The 15,932-nt window shown below is 37.9% G+C and overlaps 1 protein-coding gene across 6 annotated transcripts in view; it reads right to left on the minus strand.

The window, feature by feature from the left end:
• The window catches only part of dacha (dachshund a), a 376,970-nt gene that overhangs the window by 16,739 nt on the left and 344,299 nt on the right, over positions 1-15,932 (minus strand). For 4 of the 6 annotated variants that reach the window (XM_060832649.1, XM_060832645.1, XM_060832650.1 and 1 more), the window contains exons 9-11: positions 13,448-13,591; positions 11,886-11,954; positions 10,126-10,165 (exon numbers count right to left, since the gene is read on the minus strand). In XM_060832649.1, coding sequence (XP_060688632.1) covers positions 10,126-10,165; positions 11,886-11,954; positions 13,448-13,591 — 253 coding nt within the window. The remainder of the gene's footprint in view (positions 1-10,125; positions 10,166-11,885; positions 11,955-13,447; positions 13,592-15,932) is intronic. The other 2 variants (XM_060832648.1, XM_060832647.1) reach the window with 1 other exon arrangement.

Below are 15,932 nucleotides of genomic sequence, written 5' to 3' on the forward strand. Positions count from 1 at the left end.
GGGCAGGCAGTTTCTCTCTCTCTTTTTTTATTTATTTCTTTCTTCATTCACAGAATGAGGATATTGTTGACTGGGCCATTATATATTGCCCATCCCTCATTACCTTTGAGAAGGTGGTGGTCAGGAGCATTCTTGATACACTGCAGTTCATTTGGAGTAGACAGATAAACAGTACCAGTATGAAGTGTATTCCAGGATTTGAAGCAGTGACACGGAAGGCAATATATTTCCAAGCCAGATCTGAGGAAAGGTGACTAGACCTGAAATATTAACTTGATTTCTCCACATAGATGCTGCCAGGCCTGCTGAGCATTTCTAACAATTTCTGTTTTTATATCCAAGTCAAGATGAGGAGTGACTTGGAGATGTTCTTATAGCTGGTTATGTTTCCCATGCATCTGTCCTTCTAGATGAAAATGCCTATAGGTTTTGAAGGTGCTGTCAAAGGAGCCTCGATGAATTTCAGCAATGCATCATATAGAGAGGACGTGGTGCTAATATTGTGAACTACGTTTACCTAGATGGCATGAAGCTTCTTGGGTGTTGTTGAAGCTACAGTAATGCAGGCAAGTGGGGGTATTCCATCACAACCCTGACTTGTGCCCGTATAGAAGGCAGACAGGTTCTGGGCATTCAGGAAGTGAGTGAGTTACTCACGACAGTATTTCTAGCCTCTGATATGCCCTCATAACCACTGTATTTAAAACGCTAGTCAAGTTCATTTTCTGATCAATGGTAGTCCCTACAATGTTAGGCAGTATTGGTAATAGTTTTGAATGTCTGAGGCTGAATATTACATTCATTGGCTGATAGCTTGTCAGGGGAGATGGTCAGCACCAGAGATTGGCTGTTTTTTTGTACTGACTGTCCTGACTGACAGACTGGTCAGCCAATAAGCCTGGCCCTGATGTTTGGCCCTTCTGAAACCGCTTTCCTGAGCCCTGTGGCACTCCATGGCCCCCAATACAGATTTGGGAATCACACACGAGCTATGGTTTGAGAAGCCCTGCTGCACAACTTGTGCTACTCTTTAAAAATGTTTAGGGCACAGTCCTTAAATTTGACTAAATCCTCAACACAAATTCCTTAATAGAGTGTGCATCAATGGAAACTGTTTAAAAAGTAACTGAAGAACTAAAAGTTCCAAGTACTGTATGCCTTAATTACAAATGCAGACATTTAAATAATTATATGTTTGAATGTGTTGTAATTTGTGGCTATAGGTTACAAGCTGCTGCAGAAGCACTGATTTACACTAAAAACAGGCTTGAAATGATTGTGGGTGATATCCTTTGGGTGTTTGATAGAATTGTCACCAATTTTCTCTATGAACTAATTTAATTGGCTTCAAGTTATTTAAGATAATTTAATTCCCACAGCTCAGATGAAATTGTTAGAAGTTTGTGAAGAACAATATTATGTAAAAGACCATTTAAAAATATTTTTCTGTATTTTTGGTTATGGACTGAAATAGGAAAAGAACTAGTTTTAAAGATTGAAGGATTGCTTACTTGTTAAGAACAAGGAACCTTACACTCATTTTAAGTGCTGTTACACAACTACTTGTTTAAGCAGTATTGAAATCTGGTTATGGATCAAACAGTGTACAAGTGGGCAATTGACTGACAATGTATAGCTGATTGGTAACTGATCACCATACCACACACCAATGACAACGGATTCTCGCCTACCAATAACTGTCTCCCAGGTAGTTGAATATCTTGGGAATATGCATGTTTGGGAGAAGCCATCAGATGCCCCCATGGCAGGAGCTGTCTCTTTTCACTCCTGTGTTTGTTTTTAAAAAAACACTTTAAGGAGGTCCATCTCTATTTTTCCTTTTCACAGTTGCTATAATGTGTGGTTCTTTAACCAGTAAGTCAGAGACTTTTAAGTACAAGCCAGCCACCCCGTGCCTTCTGCAAACAAATTAAAGTATCTGGAGGAAAATGAAGGAGTAACATGACCTAACAAGCCAAAAGAACCATCTTTGTGAATTTTGTGATGAGTCTGGCAATAGGAGGGGGACTGATTTTGAGCGTGAATGTAGGTGATATCTACAAAATAGATAAGTGCTACCCCAGTTGGGTGTAACAAGTGAGTCAAATTTTCAAGCTGATGTCTCCAATGCCACTCAGAATCTCTGTCAAAGATTTTTTTTCATTCAGCCTGCAAAGATGAACCAACATTCCTTAATTTAGAGACTTAGGATTTAAATTTTGCAGTGAACTGAAGTATATTCTCATAGTGTTGGCTCATACATGGAAGTCAAGGCTGCTGCACATACCAGGTCTCCTTATTGATTTGCCTTACTTGTCAGATAACTATTGTCTTTTTATTGAATGAATGAAACTATTTATGTAAGAGCGTAACAATTTCCACCACAAGAAGTAAACCAGCAAATAAATAGTAATGGAGAACTTAATTTGCAAGTATTACTTATGATTCTTTCCAAAAGAAACAGAAGACCAAAAGTAATATTCTTGCATCATGACCACAACGTTCTGTTTCTCCCCTACTGTAGAGCTAGAGTTAGAACTGAAAAATGTGAACCAAGACACGTCAAAAGCTGAAATAAAAGCAAAATACTGCAGACGCAGGAAACGAGAATTTGCAAAGTATTGGAGACAATCAATGATCAGGCAGCTACTGTGGAGAAAGAAAAACAGAAACAGTGAACACCGAGTCCAGCTTAACTCTTCTTCAGGATAAATAAGTCATACTGGATTCTCAACATTAATTTCTCTCCACAGATGTTGCCAGACATGCTGAGTTTCTGCCATACTTTCTGTTTTTATGCCAAAAGCCAATTGTATTTATTCCTGGCTAAGAGCTTGAATCACAACTGCCAGTGAACCAGATCAAATGGACTAAGGGGAATGCTTATGGTCCACTGGCCTCTATTTGTTTTATATATATTTTTATGAGCCCATCTGCTTCCTCACTTGAGCCAATAGGGGGAGAAGTGTTCCTAGAAAATGGGTGATTTAATGGTGGAAGAAATCATTTGGTTGTGTGTGATTGCACTTCTGGATCTAGAAAAACATTTCCAGAAATTTTGATCCACTACTGTAATCCTGATGGTACCCAATGGGTAATGGCACCAATCTCCGACCAAGTTCCAGCAGGAAAGTGGATGAGGCCCCATGAAATTTCCATTCCCAGCATCAATTATCTGAAATTCTACATGAATAGAATCTATTTATGGGAAAGCATATACAATCTAATTCAAATTTGTTTTTTTAAACAAAAGTTTCACCTTTCATAAGTAAAATCACAAAGTAAAAGCTATTTAATATAGGAGCTAAATTTTTCTGGTCGGTTTCCTTTATTGAGTTTCATAAATTTGTCTTGTTGCATTGAGTACAAAGTACCTGTAACTACATTTTTAATCAGTGAAATGAAGGCCTCAGTATCAGTGGTGATTGAGAGCTTTCTTTCCTTCCTTTCTTATAAAGAACACTGATTTGAATATGCAAACACATTCAACATCTCTGCTGTTCCAGTTCATTGCATTTCAGTAAGAATTAGCACATTATATTGCACAGTCAATATCTCTTTGGTATTGTTCTAGTCTGTCTGTACCATGTATGAATCACTTAAAATGGGGGCAGGAGAGGTAAATAATGGTCGGAGTTAAATGACCGTACTCCTCATCCGAGGCAGAGGGACATTTCATTGACTAGGAGGATCTGGGAGTGGACTCTACTGCATTTCCACCTCCACCCAGAGCAGCCTTTCCACTGGATGTTAATTCAGGTCTACAAGTGGCCAGTTAAAGCTGTTTAACCAGCTTTGTGCAAAACCCTGTAGAGCAGCATTTTTTGTGGTAAGTACATGGATAGGAAAGGTATAGAAAGATATGGGACTAGTTCAGTTTAGGAAACTGGTCAGCATGGACGAGTTGGGCGAAAGGGTCTGTTGCTGTGCTGTGTGACTCTATGACCCTGAGTATCCCTCCCTTTGATGTAAGAGACTCAGTTATCTGATTAAGGCACCTTTTCTCTCAGAGCATAAGTCTGCTGAGGTGGCCCTGCACTCTATTTTCTGACTCCCAGTTAAAGACTTCTTTCTTGCCACTCCTATTCTGCCCTCGTTCAACTGTGGGCTGCAATCCTTGTCCAGGCCTTTGGTATCAATCACCATTCCTGTGGAGGTCAGGCAAGGAGAGCTGCCAGTGGTTGTCTGATAGCCTTTCAAAGCAGCGCAATTTCAGCCTCGATTGGCCATTTGAGGCACCCTGACAAATGTGACTTAAAGCACTGAGCAGGTCTCTAGTTGGCAGGTGTGATCCCCATTAAATTACCCTAAGTATGTCCTGTTTCATGGTTTTCAAATTCACTAAAATCTGACCCCTATTACCCAGTGTGCTTTTTGATGTTTGGGGGCTCCAGGTTTGAAGAGATCTCCAGGATTGAGGCCCAGACTGGCAACTACACTTGCAGCCTTGGACCGAGGGCAATAATCACTTGCTCCAATAGTTTTCTATCCAATGGCTGCTCTTAGCCACATGGTAGTGAAGGAGAGAACTGGGGCATCAGGTACATAATTCTTTTAAGTTTGCGTCACAAGTAGACAGCGTGGTTAAGAAGGTGTTTGAGTACAAGAGTTCAGACATCATGTCGAGGTTGTGCATGACATTGGTGAGGCCTGTTCTGGTTTTCATTATAGGAAGGATATTATTAAGCTTGAGACGGTTCAGAAAAGATTTACCAAGATGTTGCCAGGAATGGAAGGTTTGAGTTATAAGGAGGGGCTGGACAGACTGGGACTTTTAACGCTGGAGTGAAGGAGGTTGCGGGGTCACCTTTGTAGTGGTTTACAAGATCATGACAGGTACAGATAAAATGAATGGCAAGCATGCTTTCCCTAGGGTGGGGGATATCAAGACTAAAGAGCATACATTTTAGGTGAGAGGAGAAAGAGATTTTAAAAAAAGAGATGAGGGGAAACTTTTTTTTAAACACAATGGTCCATGTGGGGAATGAATTTCCAGTGGAGGTGGTGGATGCTGGTACAGTTCTAACATTTGAAAGAGATTTCCATAAGTACATGAATAAGAAATGTTTGGAGGGATATGGGCCCAAGTTCAGGTAGGTAGGACATTTCATTTGGGATTATGGTCTACATGGGCAGGTTGGACAGAATGGTCTGTTTCCATGCTGGATGACTCCATGAGAGAGCAGTAGAGCAAACTGTACCCATTTACCAAATCCAGTCGGCATTGTTAGTTAGCATGATAAATCTTTTTTCTTTAACTGCAGAATAAGCCCAGAGGTACAGACATTACCCTAAAGCAATCACAAGGACAACAGGGGCCTCTGTAACTTCCCCTTATCCAACATAATTCAATGTGGACTTGTAGCTATCTGGCCACAAACTCTTCAGCACTTTTATTATTAATGGGAAATGTGGAGAGAGATTTTGTGTGCACTCTGTAAGTTTTCAGTTTGTTGATATGCTTGTGATGGTTTGTCCTTAAACACCATTCCATCCACCAACGAGCTTGTCTGAATCTTGCTCCCAGGCTGTATTCACAAAATACAGAGAAAACCAGAATTCTGCTTGTGGGTGCAGAGATGCAATTTTTTTTTATCTCTGAGGTGCTGCTAGAAGCAATATAATTTTGCAAAAATGTTTGTCCGTTTTCACTGCAATACCACATGCCCTCCATGAAAATTAGTCCTGCACAGGTTCTCCGAACTCTTTTCATTATTTGCATCAGCACTCAGGAATTTACTGATCTCCATTGGAGAAGGTGTATGGACAGTAATGACAGGGTAGGTCACAAAAACACATTGCAGTATGCTCGGTCAAGATCAAGGGCATTCTGAAGGTACCTAGGGAAGATGTGTATTGTACTCTGTCTGTAGCATGCCTAACCTAACATTGTGAATCGTGGACCAGAGAACACTGTGTGCTATGAACTTTAAACATCATGAAGCACTGATTTAAAAAGACAAGTTTTGGATTTAAAAAAAGGACATGATTAGTTTATTTAATAAATGTCTCTTTCTATTTTCTCCAGTCCTTTGAATACAACAGTGCCTGAGGTTGCTTTGTGCTGAATTGTGATTTCAGATATCTTGATGCAAATGAACATGCAATTAATGTCTCACATTTTTTTTCTGCCTTTTTAATCTATTCAAAAATCATTCGAACAGGGTAAAAACCCACATGTCATCTAGTGTTAAATACTATCAACTCAATCATTTTTTTTAAAGCTTTGGTTAGCATTCCTATAAATTGTATACTTTGTCACCTAATCCAAACTCTTTCAGTCTTCATTTTGCATATAATAGCCAGATTTGCCCATGTTATTCAATCTTTCATTTAGCATTCAGACAATTGGGCTGAATTTGAAATGGATCTTGAAATGTAGGCTAACTGCTGAGAACCTCGCAGCTCATGAGTGACAAAAGGGCATTTCATGCTCATGAAAGAGACCCTGTATGTAATTCATCTCTGCTAGTGTTATGCCCTCTATATCCCACTACAGTCACTAACTATGTTGCTATGGTGATACCAAAGGAACAGTTTGAATGTGCAAATGTTTTATTGCAGTTCAGGGAATTTGATGTCCAGAGTAGAACTTGCTCAAAATGCCTACTTTTTCATTAATGTTTAACATACTTGTAAATGCTTCTGTACTATACAATTACTCATTCAACTAAATCCATAGTATTACCGATTCTGATCCCATTTATGTGAAGTTGAAGTAATGATTTAATACCACTGAAATCCTTCCCATTTTGGAACAGTGAATGTTCTGCTAAAGGAGTTAAGTAGTGTGCGGAAAACAAATTTAGACGTTTGTTTTTAATAATCTGAAACACTAAAAGTTGACTTGCAACCAATCTCTACAATATTCTAAACTGGTTATGTGGATTCCATTGCAAGGATTTACAAACATGTTCTGTTGAGCTATATTTAAGTGACTAAACCTCTGCTTTTACTGCATTGCTCATCTTTCCTTCATACTGATTACGCATGTTAATCAGCTCATATCACCACATTCTGCATCTGATTAACCGTTACATTCTACTCCCACTGACAAGCCCGGTGATCGTGTAGGTTTCCATGATATATTGCTTAAATTGTAAAAATACTATGTATTTATCTGAAATACAGCAGTGAGGAAAGGTATAAATACTGAAACTGGAATTTGCGTTTTCATGGTCAATTGCTGGGAAGGCTGCTTGGAGATTGTCACCATGGTTTCCTGCATCTTACCTAGGACATGTTAATTGAAGAAAAATCTGAGGAACACTATGGAAATTGCAATGTCTCTCTAAATTTAATAACATTTCCCACATGCATTTGTTTTTCTGAGCCACTGATTATGAAGGCGGACTGTTGGAGGGCATGGGAGTCCAAAGTGTGCTGTGCTAAATTGTGACTTGAGTCATTTTGATAGAATGATAAAGACTTTAAACATTTTAATATCAAGTGAAACAGCAACTGTGAACATTTTTCACCACTTGGTGAGGAATTTATTCAAACTCAGTGACAGGCCATTTGCACATGCTAGTCAGGGCACGTAAGATGTTGAGCAGAGGAAAAAAGAAGCTGATTTTGGTCTCTAATACTTTTTTTAAAATAATGTGTTCGTGAAACTCATCAGGTTTTCTCTTCACCTTCATGAGAAGATAAATATCCCATGAAAAATTGAGTTCTATTTTTCCACAGAGTGTCCACAAAGCAAAAAACAATTAAGTACTTTGTTTGGACACACATTTATATATTGTATACTTGCCTCTTCCTCCCAGCCTACTGCCCCCACCTTCTCATATTAAAGAAACTCCTATTTGTCACTTTTTCTTACCATCTCCCTTGATGAGGGTGTGAAAGATTCATCAAATAACTGGCCAGTGTAGGTTGGGATGTTTGCTTGGTGAACTATGAGATACCACAAGCTCCAGTGAACAACACAATTCACTGTAAATCTGTGCACACATTGCCATTATCTTTCTGATCACGTGCAACATCATGCTAAAACTCTAACAATAATATCGCCCAACCCCCAAAGACCCTTACAGCTGAATACATGATTACAAGCTTTCAAATGCATTTTCCCCATGTATTGTCCCTGCAACAGTAATTTTGAGATTGAGATTCATCAGCTACTTGATGGCTAAATGTTTTGGAATACTTGAGTAGTTGGTGTCAGCCACCCTTGTTTTGGACATTTTACAACTGCATACCAAGCTTACTCAAACTACTTAGTCCTTCATATGAAGTTTGGCGCTGTGACTGTCAGAAACTGTCAACTCTGATGAAAAGTCACTAGACTTGAAATGTTAACTCTGTTTTTCTCTCTGCAGATGCTGCCAGACTTGCTGTGTTTCTCCAACACTTCAAATGGAGTGTTTTGCTGTTTTGCTTCAAATTTCCAGCTTCCGCAGTTCTTTATTTTTATTATGCCAAAGATGTGGACCCAATTTAAGAATAAAATTAGGAAAACTTCATAACTTTGTCCTAGATTATTCTGAGGGCTGCAGGAAGCCTGTTCCATTATTGTAAATCCAGAAAAAATAATTCTATATGTAAATCCTATGTCATCAGAGATTGGATGCTGCTGTTATTGAAGACAGACCAAAGTGTCCATCTCTGTCATTCTAAAGCATTGTGGTCAGACTGATGTTGGAATCTGCAGAATAAGTGGGTATCAAATCAACCAATAGTTGTAAAAGATGCCCCTAGAATCTGCAAATTCACATCTTCAAGGCTTATTTTGGATATGTAAAGACAATGATACTGCATTTTAAGATGCCCATCCATGTCCCACTAGTTGGTCAATTAGTCAAAATGTTTGACTGAACTAGAGTTAACTGTTAAGTTACACAACAATCTTGAATGTAAAGGAAGAACTTCAAGCCTTTCAGTGGGTGCCACGGTGGCACAGTGGTTAGCACTGCTGCCTCACAGCGCCAGAGACCCGGGTTCAATTCCCGACTCAGGCGACTGACTGTGTGGAGTTTGCACATTCTCCCTGTGTCTGCGTGGGTTTCCTCTGGGTGCTCCAGTTTCCTCCCACAGTCCAAAGATGTGCAGGTCAGGTAAATTGGCCATGCTAAATTGCCCGTAGTGTTAGGGGAATAGGTGGGTTGCGCACATTGTAAGTAATCTAATCTAATCTAAAACCTTTTTGGAACAGACATATTTAAATCCATCCTTGACAAATGTGACCATCATCTCAATTAATGAAGACGTTGAATAGGGTCCATACCTCATTTCTTTTTGAGAGAAGTATTTAGTTCAATTTCTTTTGTGTGTGTGGTATTTTACAAATGGAATTTTTTATAAAGCAGTTGCAGTTCAACAAATATTATCACAGAATGAAAAATAAACAAGGGTAAAAATTCAAACACAACTTCTCAATAGGCCAGACCTGCTGCTATGGTGAGAGCCTTTAGATAAACATGATGGGTCAGCAAAGGGGTTAGTCAAGATTTCCATTATTGTGTCATTTCAAGTAGTTTATGTTAGCTTTGTCACTTAAATATTTAATTTTGAGATTTATTAAAAAAGAACTCTCTAAATTCTCCATATGATCAAACAATTACAACTTGGAGAAGTCCTTCTCAAAAGACTTAAAGTGAATAACAATAGTAGGACAAATATTAAATATCTCTAATATTCCAATTTTGATAATCAGGTTAATAGTCAGCATTTTTCCTTTTTGGGGTCGTAGATGATTGAGAAGCTTATTGTATAGCTAGTTTCTTCTGAAATTTCCCTTTAATTTTTAATGAGTAAATTTATGGATGGAAAAGTTACTGAGAATAAAAGAAATACAAACAAACAAACGAAGTCTAGGAAAGGAAGAAGTAGCCTGCAATCAAAACTCATGTTTACAGCATATCATGTGTAATGAGAAACAAATCTGGGTTCAACATGGGTACATAGACTTTTCCTGTGGGAAAATACAAACAAGCAAATATAAAAGTCCCTCAATCAATGGTTGTTGCTCTGTGAATGTCGGGTCAAACAATAAAATCCAAAAAGGAAAGGACAGTGAAATTCTGCAACATGTCACCTGAGTTTGTTGGGTTTTGAGTCCATCTGGCCCAGATCTTGAAGTCAGCATCAGGTACTGACTGTGAATTAATATACTCCACTTACCATTTTTCATTGGAGCCTTTGCACATTCTGATACTAGCTCCTGAAGAGAGTCAGAAGATTAATGTCAAGCATAACTCTGATGCGGTTGAGCTCCTTTGCTTATCAAGAACTGAAAACAAACACTCTTTTTAAGGTCTGCCTTCAATTCACTGACTGTGTTGAATGGAGTTGTAAACCTCAAATTGCATAGCTTCACCCCCACTGACCACACTAACACCCCCCAACTGCTGACTGTGCTGCTGCTATCTTTTGTTCCATCAAAAATCTCAACACATTCCTTTATCTTCTCTGTCCCCTGCACTCCCTAACAATGCCGATTCTACTGACATTACCTGGACAGGAGCCAGGGTTTTTTGGTAGGTGAGTCTGGGAAGGGAGATTTCAGGAGTAGGTGAACACTCTCCATGCAGGAACTTGGGCAAAACTGGAAATCGGAAGTTTCAATTTCTGCTCCAAGTGCAACAAATGTCCATGAGTTGAGATTTCTACAGTCCTAATATGCATTGTAATATGAGTTCAGTTGAAAAGATCCCCATATCAGAAGATTTGGGATTGTTCAAAGTTTTGGAGAAGATTTGTAGCTCGGGTGCTCGTTGTTGTGGTTCTGTTCACCGAGCTGGGAATTTGTGTTGCATACGTTTCATCCCCTGTCTAGGTGACATCCTCAGTGCTTGGGAGCCTCCTGTGAAGCGCTTCTGTAATGTTTACTCCGGCATTTATAGTGGTTTGTCTCTGCCGCTTCTGGTTATCAGTTCCAGCTGTCCGCTGCAGTGGCTGGTATATAGGGTCCAGGTCGATGTGCTTATGGATTTAATCTGTGGATGAGTGCCATGCCTCTAGGAATTCCCTGTCTGTTCTCTGTTTGGCTTGTCCTATAATAGTAGTGTTGTCCCAGTCGAACTCATGTTGCTTGTCATCTGAGTGTGTGGCTACTAAGGATAGCTGGTCGTGTCGTTTCGTGGCTAGTTGGTGTTCATGGATGCGGACCGACAGCTAATGGTGGCACTATAAATGCCAGAGGAAACATCACAGAAGCGCTTCACAGGAGGCTCCCAAGCACTGAGGATGTCACCTAGACAGGGGACAAAACGTCTGCAACACAAATTTCCAGCTTGGCGAACAGAACCACAACAATTTGGGATTGTGTCATCTTTAGTAACATGTTGTGTCAATGTTTCGCTAATATTTGAACATAACTGGCAAATGATAGTTTAACCATTTGAAATGGAAAAGAGAATGTATACTCCCTCCACTAAAAGTAGAAAGTGCTGGCTCGTTGATTCGGTGGTGTCAACAACATAGTATTTGTTTTCTAATTCTTGTACTGAAGCTCTCTGGTTACACGAGTAAATTTCTGTAGATTTTTTGCCAAGTTGTTGCAGAAGGTAAACTATGGCATTAAGGATGAAAATTAAACTGGACAATTCTTATACCGTTTAAATTGTGTGCTCTTAATTTATGATTGATCAGCATTGCTTGCTGCTCTGGGTGAAATTCGTGCCCGAAAATTGGGCTAGCTTTTAAATGGTACAGAACATGTGACCAGGAGGACAGGATAGAGAGGGGAATATCTGATCACATTTTACTCTCTCTTTGCTTCCTTGTTTCAAATCATTCACCATAGCAGAATGGAGCTAGCATTTGTTATATATTAGAAAAGATAAAATGTCCTAAACCTCTTTTTTTATTATATCATGCCCCTTTCGACCTCTCAACGCTCCAAGTTTAGTACTTTAGTAAGGGATACAACTCACACCCACCTTGTACTGTAGCTGTGGTATCAAGTTGAGTCCCACAGTGTTCAGCTTCCATCTCGGGAATTACTGCGTCTAAAAACAGGAAAATCAAATCAGTTGATGCACACTTTTCAACTAGCCGCCTTTTTTCTTTTACATTTCTATCTTTTCAGATGCTACGATTACTTGTTGTGTATGTAATATCCTAAGTTGAAGAAGAGTGAGTACTGGGTTGCATGAGCTTATCATGTGATCACTAATGAGCAAAAGGGTTTAGTTCCAACAGTTCAGTAACTCTATTAACCTCTGATCCCATCAAATCCACAACGTGCATAATGTTCCGAGGGTAATTTTTACACACATTGGAATGTGTGTGACTATAATTAAAATGTGTTCATTATGCATAATGAAAAGCTATAACATAATTTGGAAATGAGTCCAAGTCATGTGAAAAAATCATTTAATTCATTTGTTATTATCCTCACAATGTGATTTTCGGTGTGGCCATTCCTAGGTGATGCAGATTAACTCCACCGAAATGACTGTTTTGCCTTTAGAAATGAGACAAATTTGGAAATCATACTGAATTTCCGTCTCTTATAATCTTATGCAACAATTTAAATCAGTATGTTGATAACATTTAATTTTGCTAAAGGAATATATTCTCTTTAAGCCTACTAATAGCCCTGCATGGAGATAATTCTTCAATGTTTACCAATCTTCCTTTGCATATTTTGTAGTTACTGGCATTTTGCACAGGAACATATAATTAAAAGAAAATTTAATGTTTATTTGCACCTGACAAAATAATCAAGGGAACAAATCAGCACATTATACTCCCTCATGGCTGCTGTTTTTACAAATCCTCCATCCATAACTGGGTAATCAATCATGATACAAGCCCCCTATGGAAGACTATGCAAAGAATGTTCCCCATTTCCCCAAAGCAACAAAAAAATCAATTACCTTAAATTTATATTCAATAACGATGTTTGAAAAGCTCAACATCATGGTTCAGTTAATATTTAAATCCTAATTTGCCAAATAAACAACTCCATATGGCTAGCATTTTAATGGTTAAAATTGTGCCTAATGTCCCTCCTTCAGGGGAAAAATGAAGAACCTTAATTCAGTGCTCAAGGAAAAAGAAGCTTGTATTTGTGGTACACACCCATGTTTGGAAGTGATGGTGGTAACAAGTGTTGAGTTTTTTTTCTCCAGTAGCTCTCCTTTCAACTCAAACTCCCAATCAAAATTATGTAAGAATTATTAAAAACTGAACATGTTGGAAATAACCAAGTATTTTCTGTAAAGACTTTTTAAACTGACATCTGTTATCAGATTTAATATCACTACTTTTTTGTTTTATTGTCCATCAGTAAGTTTACTCACACGAACTGTTCATTCTTCCCACAATTATAAAGACAGCTAACCCTTCATCAGTTCTGATGGGGTGTCTATCACTACAACTATTATTCAAAATTTTCAATTCCTTTTCATATTTTTAATGAGCCCTGATGTGCACTTGCCCCTATTTGATTTTCGATCACAAGAGTTGCATTATATAAAAAGTATGAGAGTAGTACCATTGAGCACCCTGAGACTTTCTGTGGATGTAGCCTGTTGTAAAGCTTGTTCCACTTGCTCTCGTCGTTTTGACTCAAATTCAAGTGCTTCTTGTAATTTCCTCTTTGCCTTTTTCTCTTTCTTCAGTCGCTTTTGAATTGTTGCTGGATTCGTAAAATACAAATTCAGAGCAATGTATTTATTTTTATGGTTCACAAGACTGAAAATGTAACATAGTCAAGATCTTTCCATACACTTTTTTTATTCTGCACACTTAGGGGAAAAAAAATGAATCTCACATAATAAATCTTGAATTTTAAACAAACACTATCTATTGCATTTCACTTGGATATACCGAACATTCTGTACCAAAGAGATGTAATTTCTGTAAAGATTTATATTGTGGGTTTTTTTCAACTCATTACGGGTTCCCATGCTTTCTACTTCAACTTAGTTTCCTCCAATATAATTATTTATGCAATAACACCTTTTCACTGTTTTCAGGAAGTAAATCTGTAAAGAATCTTATGTTCATACTGTGATTGTATGTTCATTACATTGCTTGTTGGCCAGTTTAGTCACATGAGCTATTTTTCTCTCCGCCTTCAAAACTGATATTCCAATATGAAGGACTGAACTTTTATGAGCAAATAATTGTTGGGACATACAAAATCTAATCAGGTACTCCAAACTTGTGCATTGTTTCGCTGTGGCAAAAACTGAAAAATCTGACTGTCATGAGAAATTTGAACAATTTTTTAACGAATTCTAATTATAATGTTTGAACTGTTGCAATAAAAAAAGGTGAAAGTGGAATCAGAATGAGTAGACAAAAGAACATTGAAAAATGCTGATTAAAAATTTTGGTCTGCTTGGTTATCTCCATGTGTTCAGTGGTATAATTCACTCTGTTAGTGAACTGCCTGTTTTTCTTAAGTGGAGTCCCACTTGTCCATATCTACAAGCACTGTGGTGGAACCTAGGAGTGTAATGGTGAAATCCCCTTGTGGCTTGGAGTGAATTTTTGTGCCTTAAGCATATGCAATCTTCTAATCTTTGTGAAGCAAACACATGCTAACTACTTTAGGGAATCCCAGCATGAAAGCGATAACTAACTTTGGTGAACACTCACGTCATATTTCTCCTACCAGGACAGAGCTTTGTCTCTTAGTGCTGAGTTATTATTGCCTTCTGTTAATTTGCAGTGTCCATGTTTGAATTGAAGCTTTTCAAAATTTAACAGTATGACAAGGTGATTTGATTATGTTAGGATGATCATACATTCCTTCGTTTGCAAATTCTTCAAAGTGACATATTTTGAATTTCAAATAGCTTAACTATCACTAGATTGTAACTCTGGATTGGATGATCTGGAGCAGGAAACCACTTTTATTTCTTCTCAATGCTACTGAAGACTGTATTTTGTGCAGGTTCTAATTTGTCAAAACTGGCTTGTGCTGGCTAAAACTTGGGTTACTCCTCTAAGGTATTTGCGTCAAAATAATAATATTATCCAGTTCTAGCTGCAATAATGAAGCTAGAAAAATTTAATGAAATAAATGGACTTCATCTTATGAGGAAATGGTCTGAGCCTTTGACGTAGCAAGACAATAGGACGAGTAATCAATGCAAAGAAATAATCCTTTAATTTCAGTTAATCTCATTAATGGGTATGATTATGATTTTTTTTGTTAAGTCATGAAAGTTCAATGATTGTCATTTATATTGACGATAAGAAGGATAAAGTCATGGTTCAATATGGAGGGTGCTGCAATTTGTCTACTTTGTGAAATGAAGAGCAAGAATTCAATCATATTTTAGAATATAACTAATTTCCAGATGGCAATTCTAGTATTTGGGGAATTGCAGATTTTTATTTGGAGCAGCTCCTCTCATAATGAGAACAAAGATCACCTTGATTTAAACAAGTGAGAGAAGGTGTTTGAAATTCAAAGTATGCCATTTTGAAGAATTCACAAATGAAGAAATGTTTCATTATCTTAACATCATCAACGACCTTGTTATTGTCACATGATATGAATAAAAGTTTTTAAAAATTCAATATATTACTACTTTGCTTGTGGCCTGACCTTATATTTGTTCTTATGGATGAGATCATTATTTTGACCAGGTATCCTTGAACAGGGTTTATCTGAACATCTAAAATGCATTATTACCAAACGGTCCTTCAAAAAAGACACTGGTAAAATAAAATGATGGTCAAATAAACACTGATTTTAATTGCTGAAATAATTTCAAAGCTATCTTATGAATCACTGTGCAGCTTGTTTCAGCAATGCTTTCCCCCTCATTCAATCAGCAGCGATAACAAATTATGTCCTCTCTTCCTGCAAAGTTACAACGATGAAAGTAATTCCTCAATAGTGTGTGAAAGTGATCACAAAATAGGGTCACCATTTAGAAAACTCTTTTTCAACACTAACACTGGCTCTTGGGATGGCTGACACCATTGTTTTTAATACTGATACCAAGCTTTGTTGTCAG

This window comes from Hemiscyllium ocellatum, chromosome 11, assembly GCF_020745735.1.
Source record: "Hemiscyllium ocellatum isolate sHemOce1 chromosome 11, sHemOce1.pat.X.cur, whole genome shotgun sequence".
NCBI lineage: Eukaryota > Metazoa > Chordata > Chondrichthyes > Orectolobiformes > Hemiscylliidae > Hemiscyllium > Hemiscyllium ocellatum.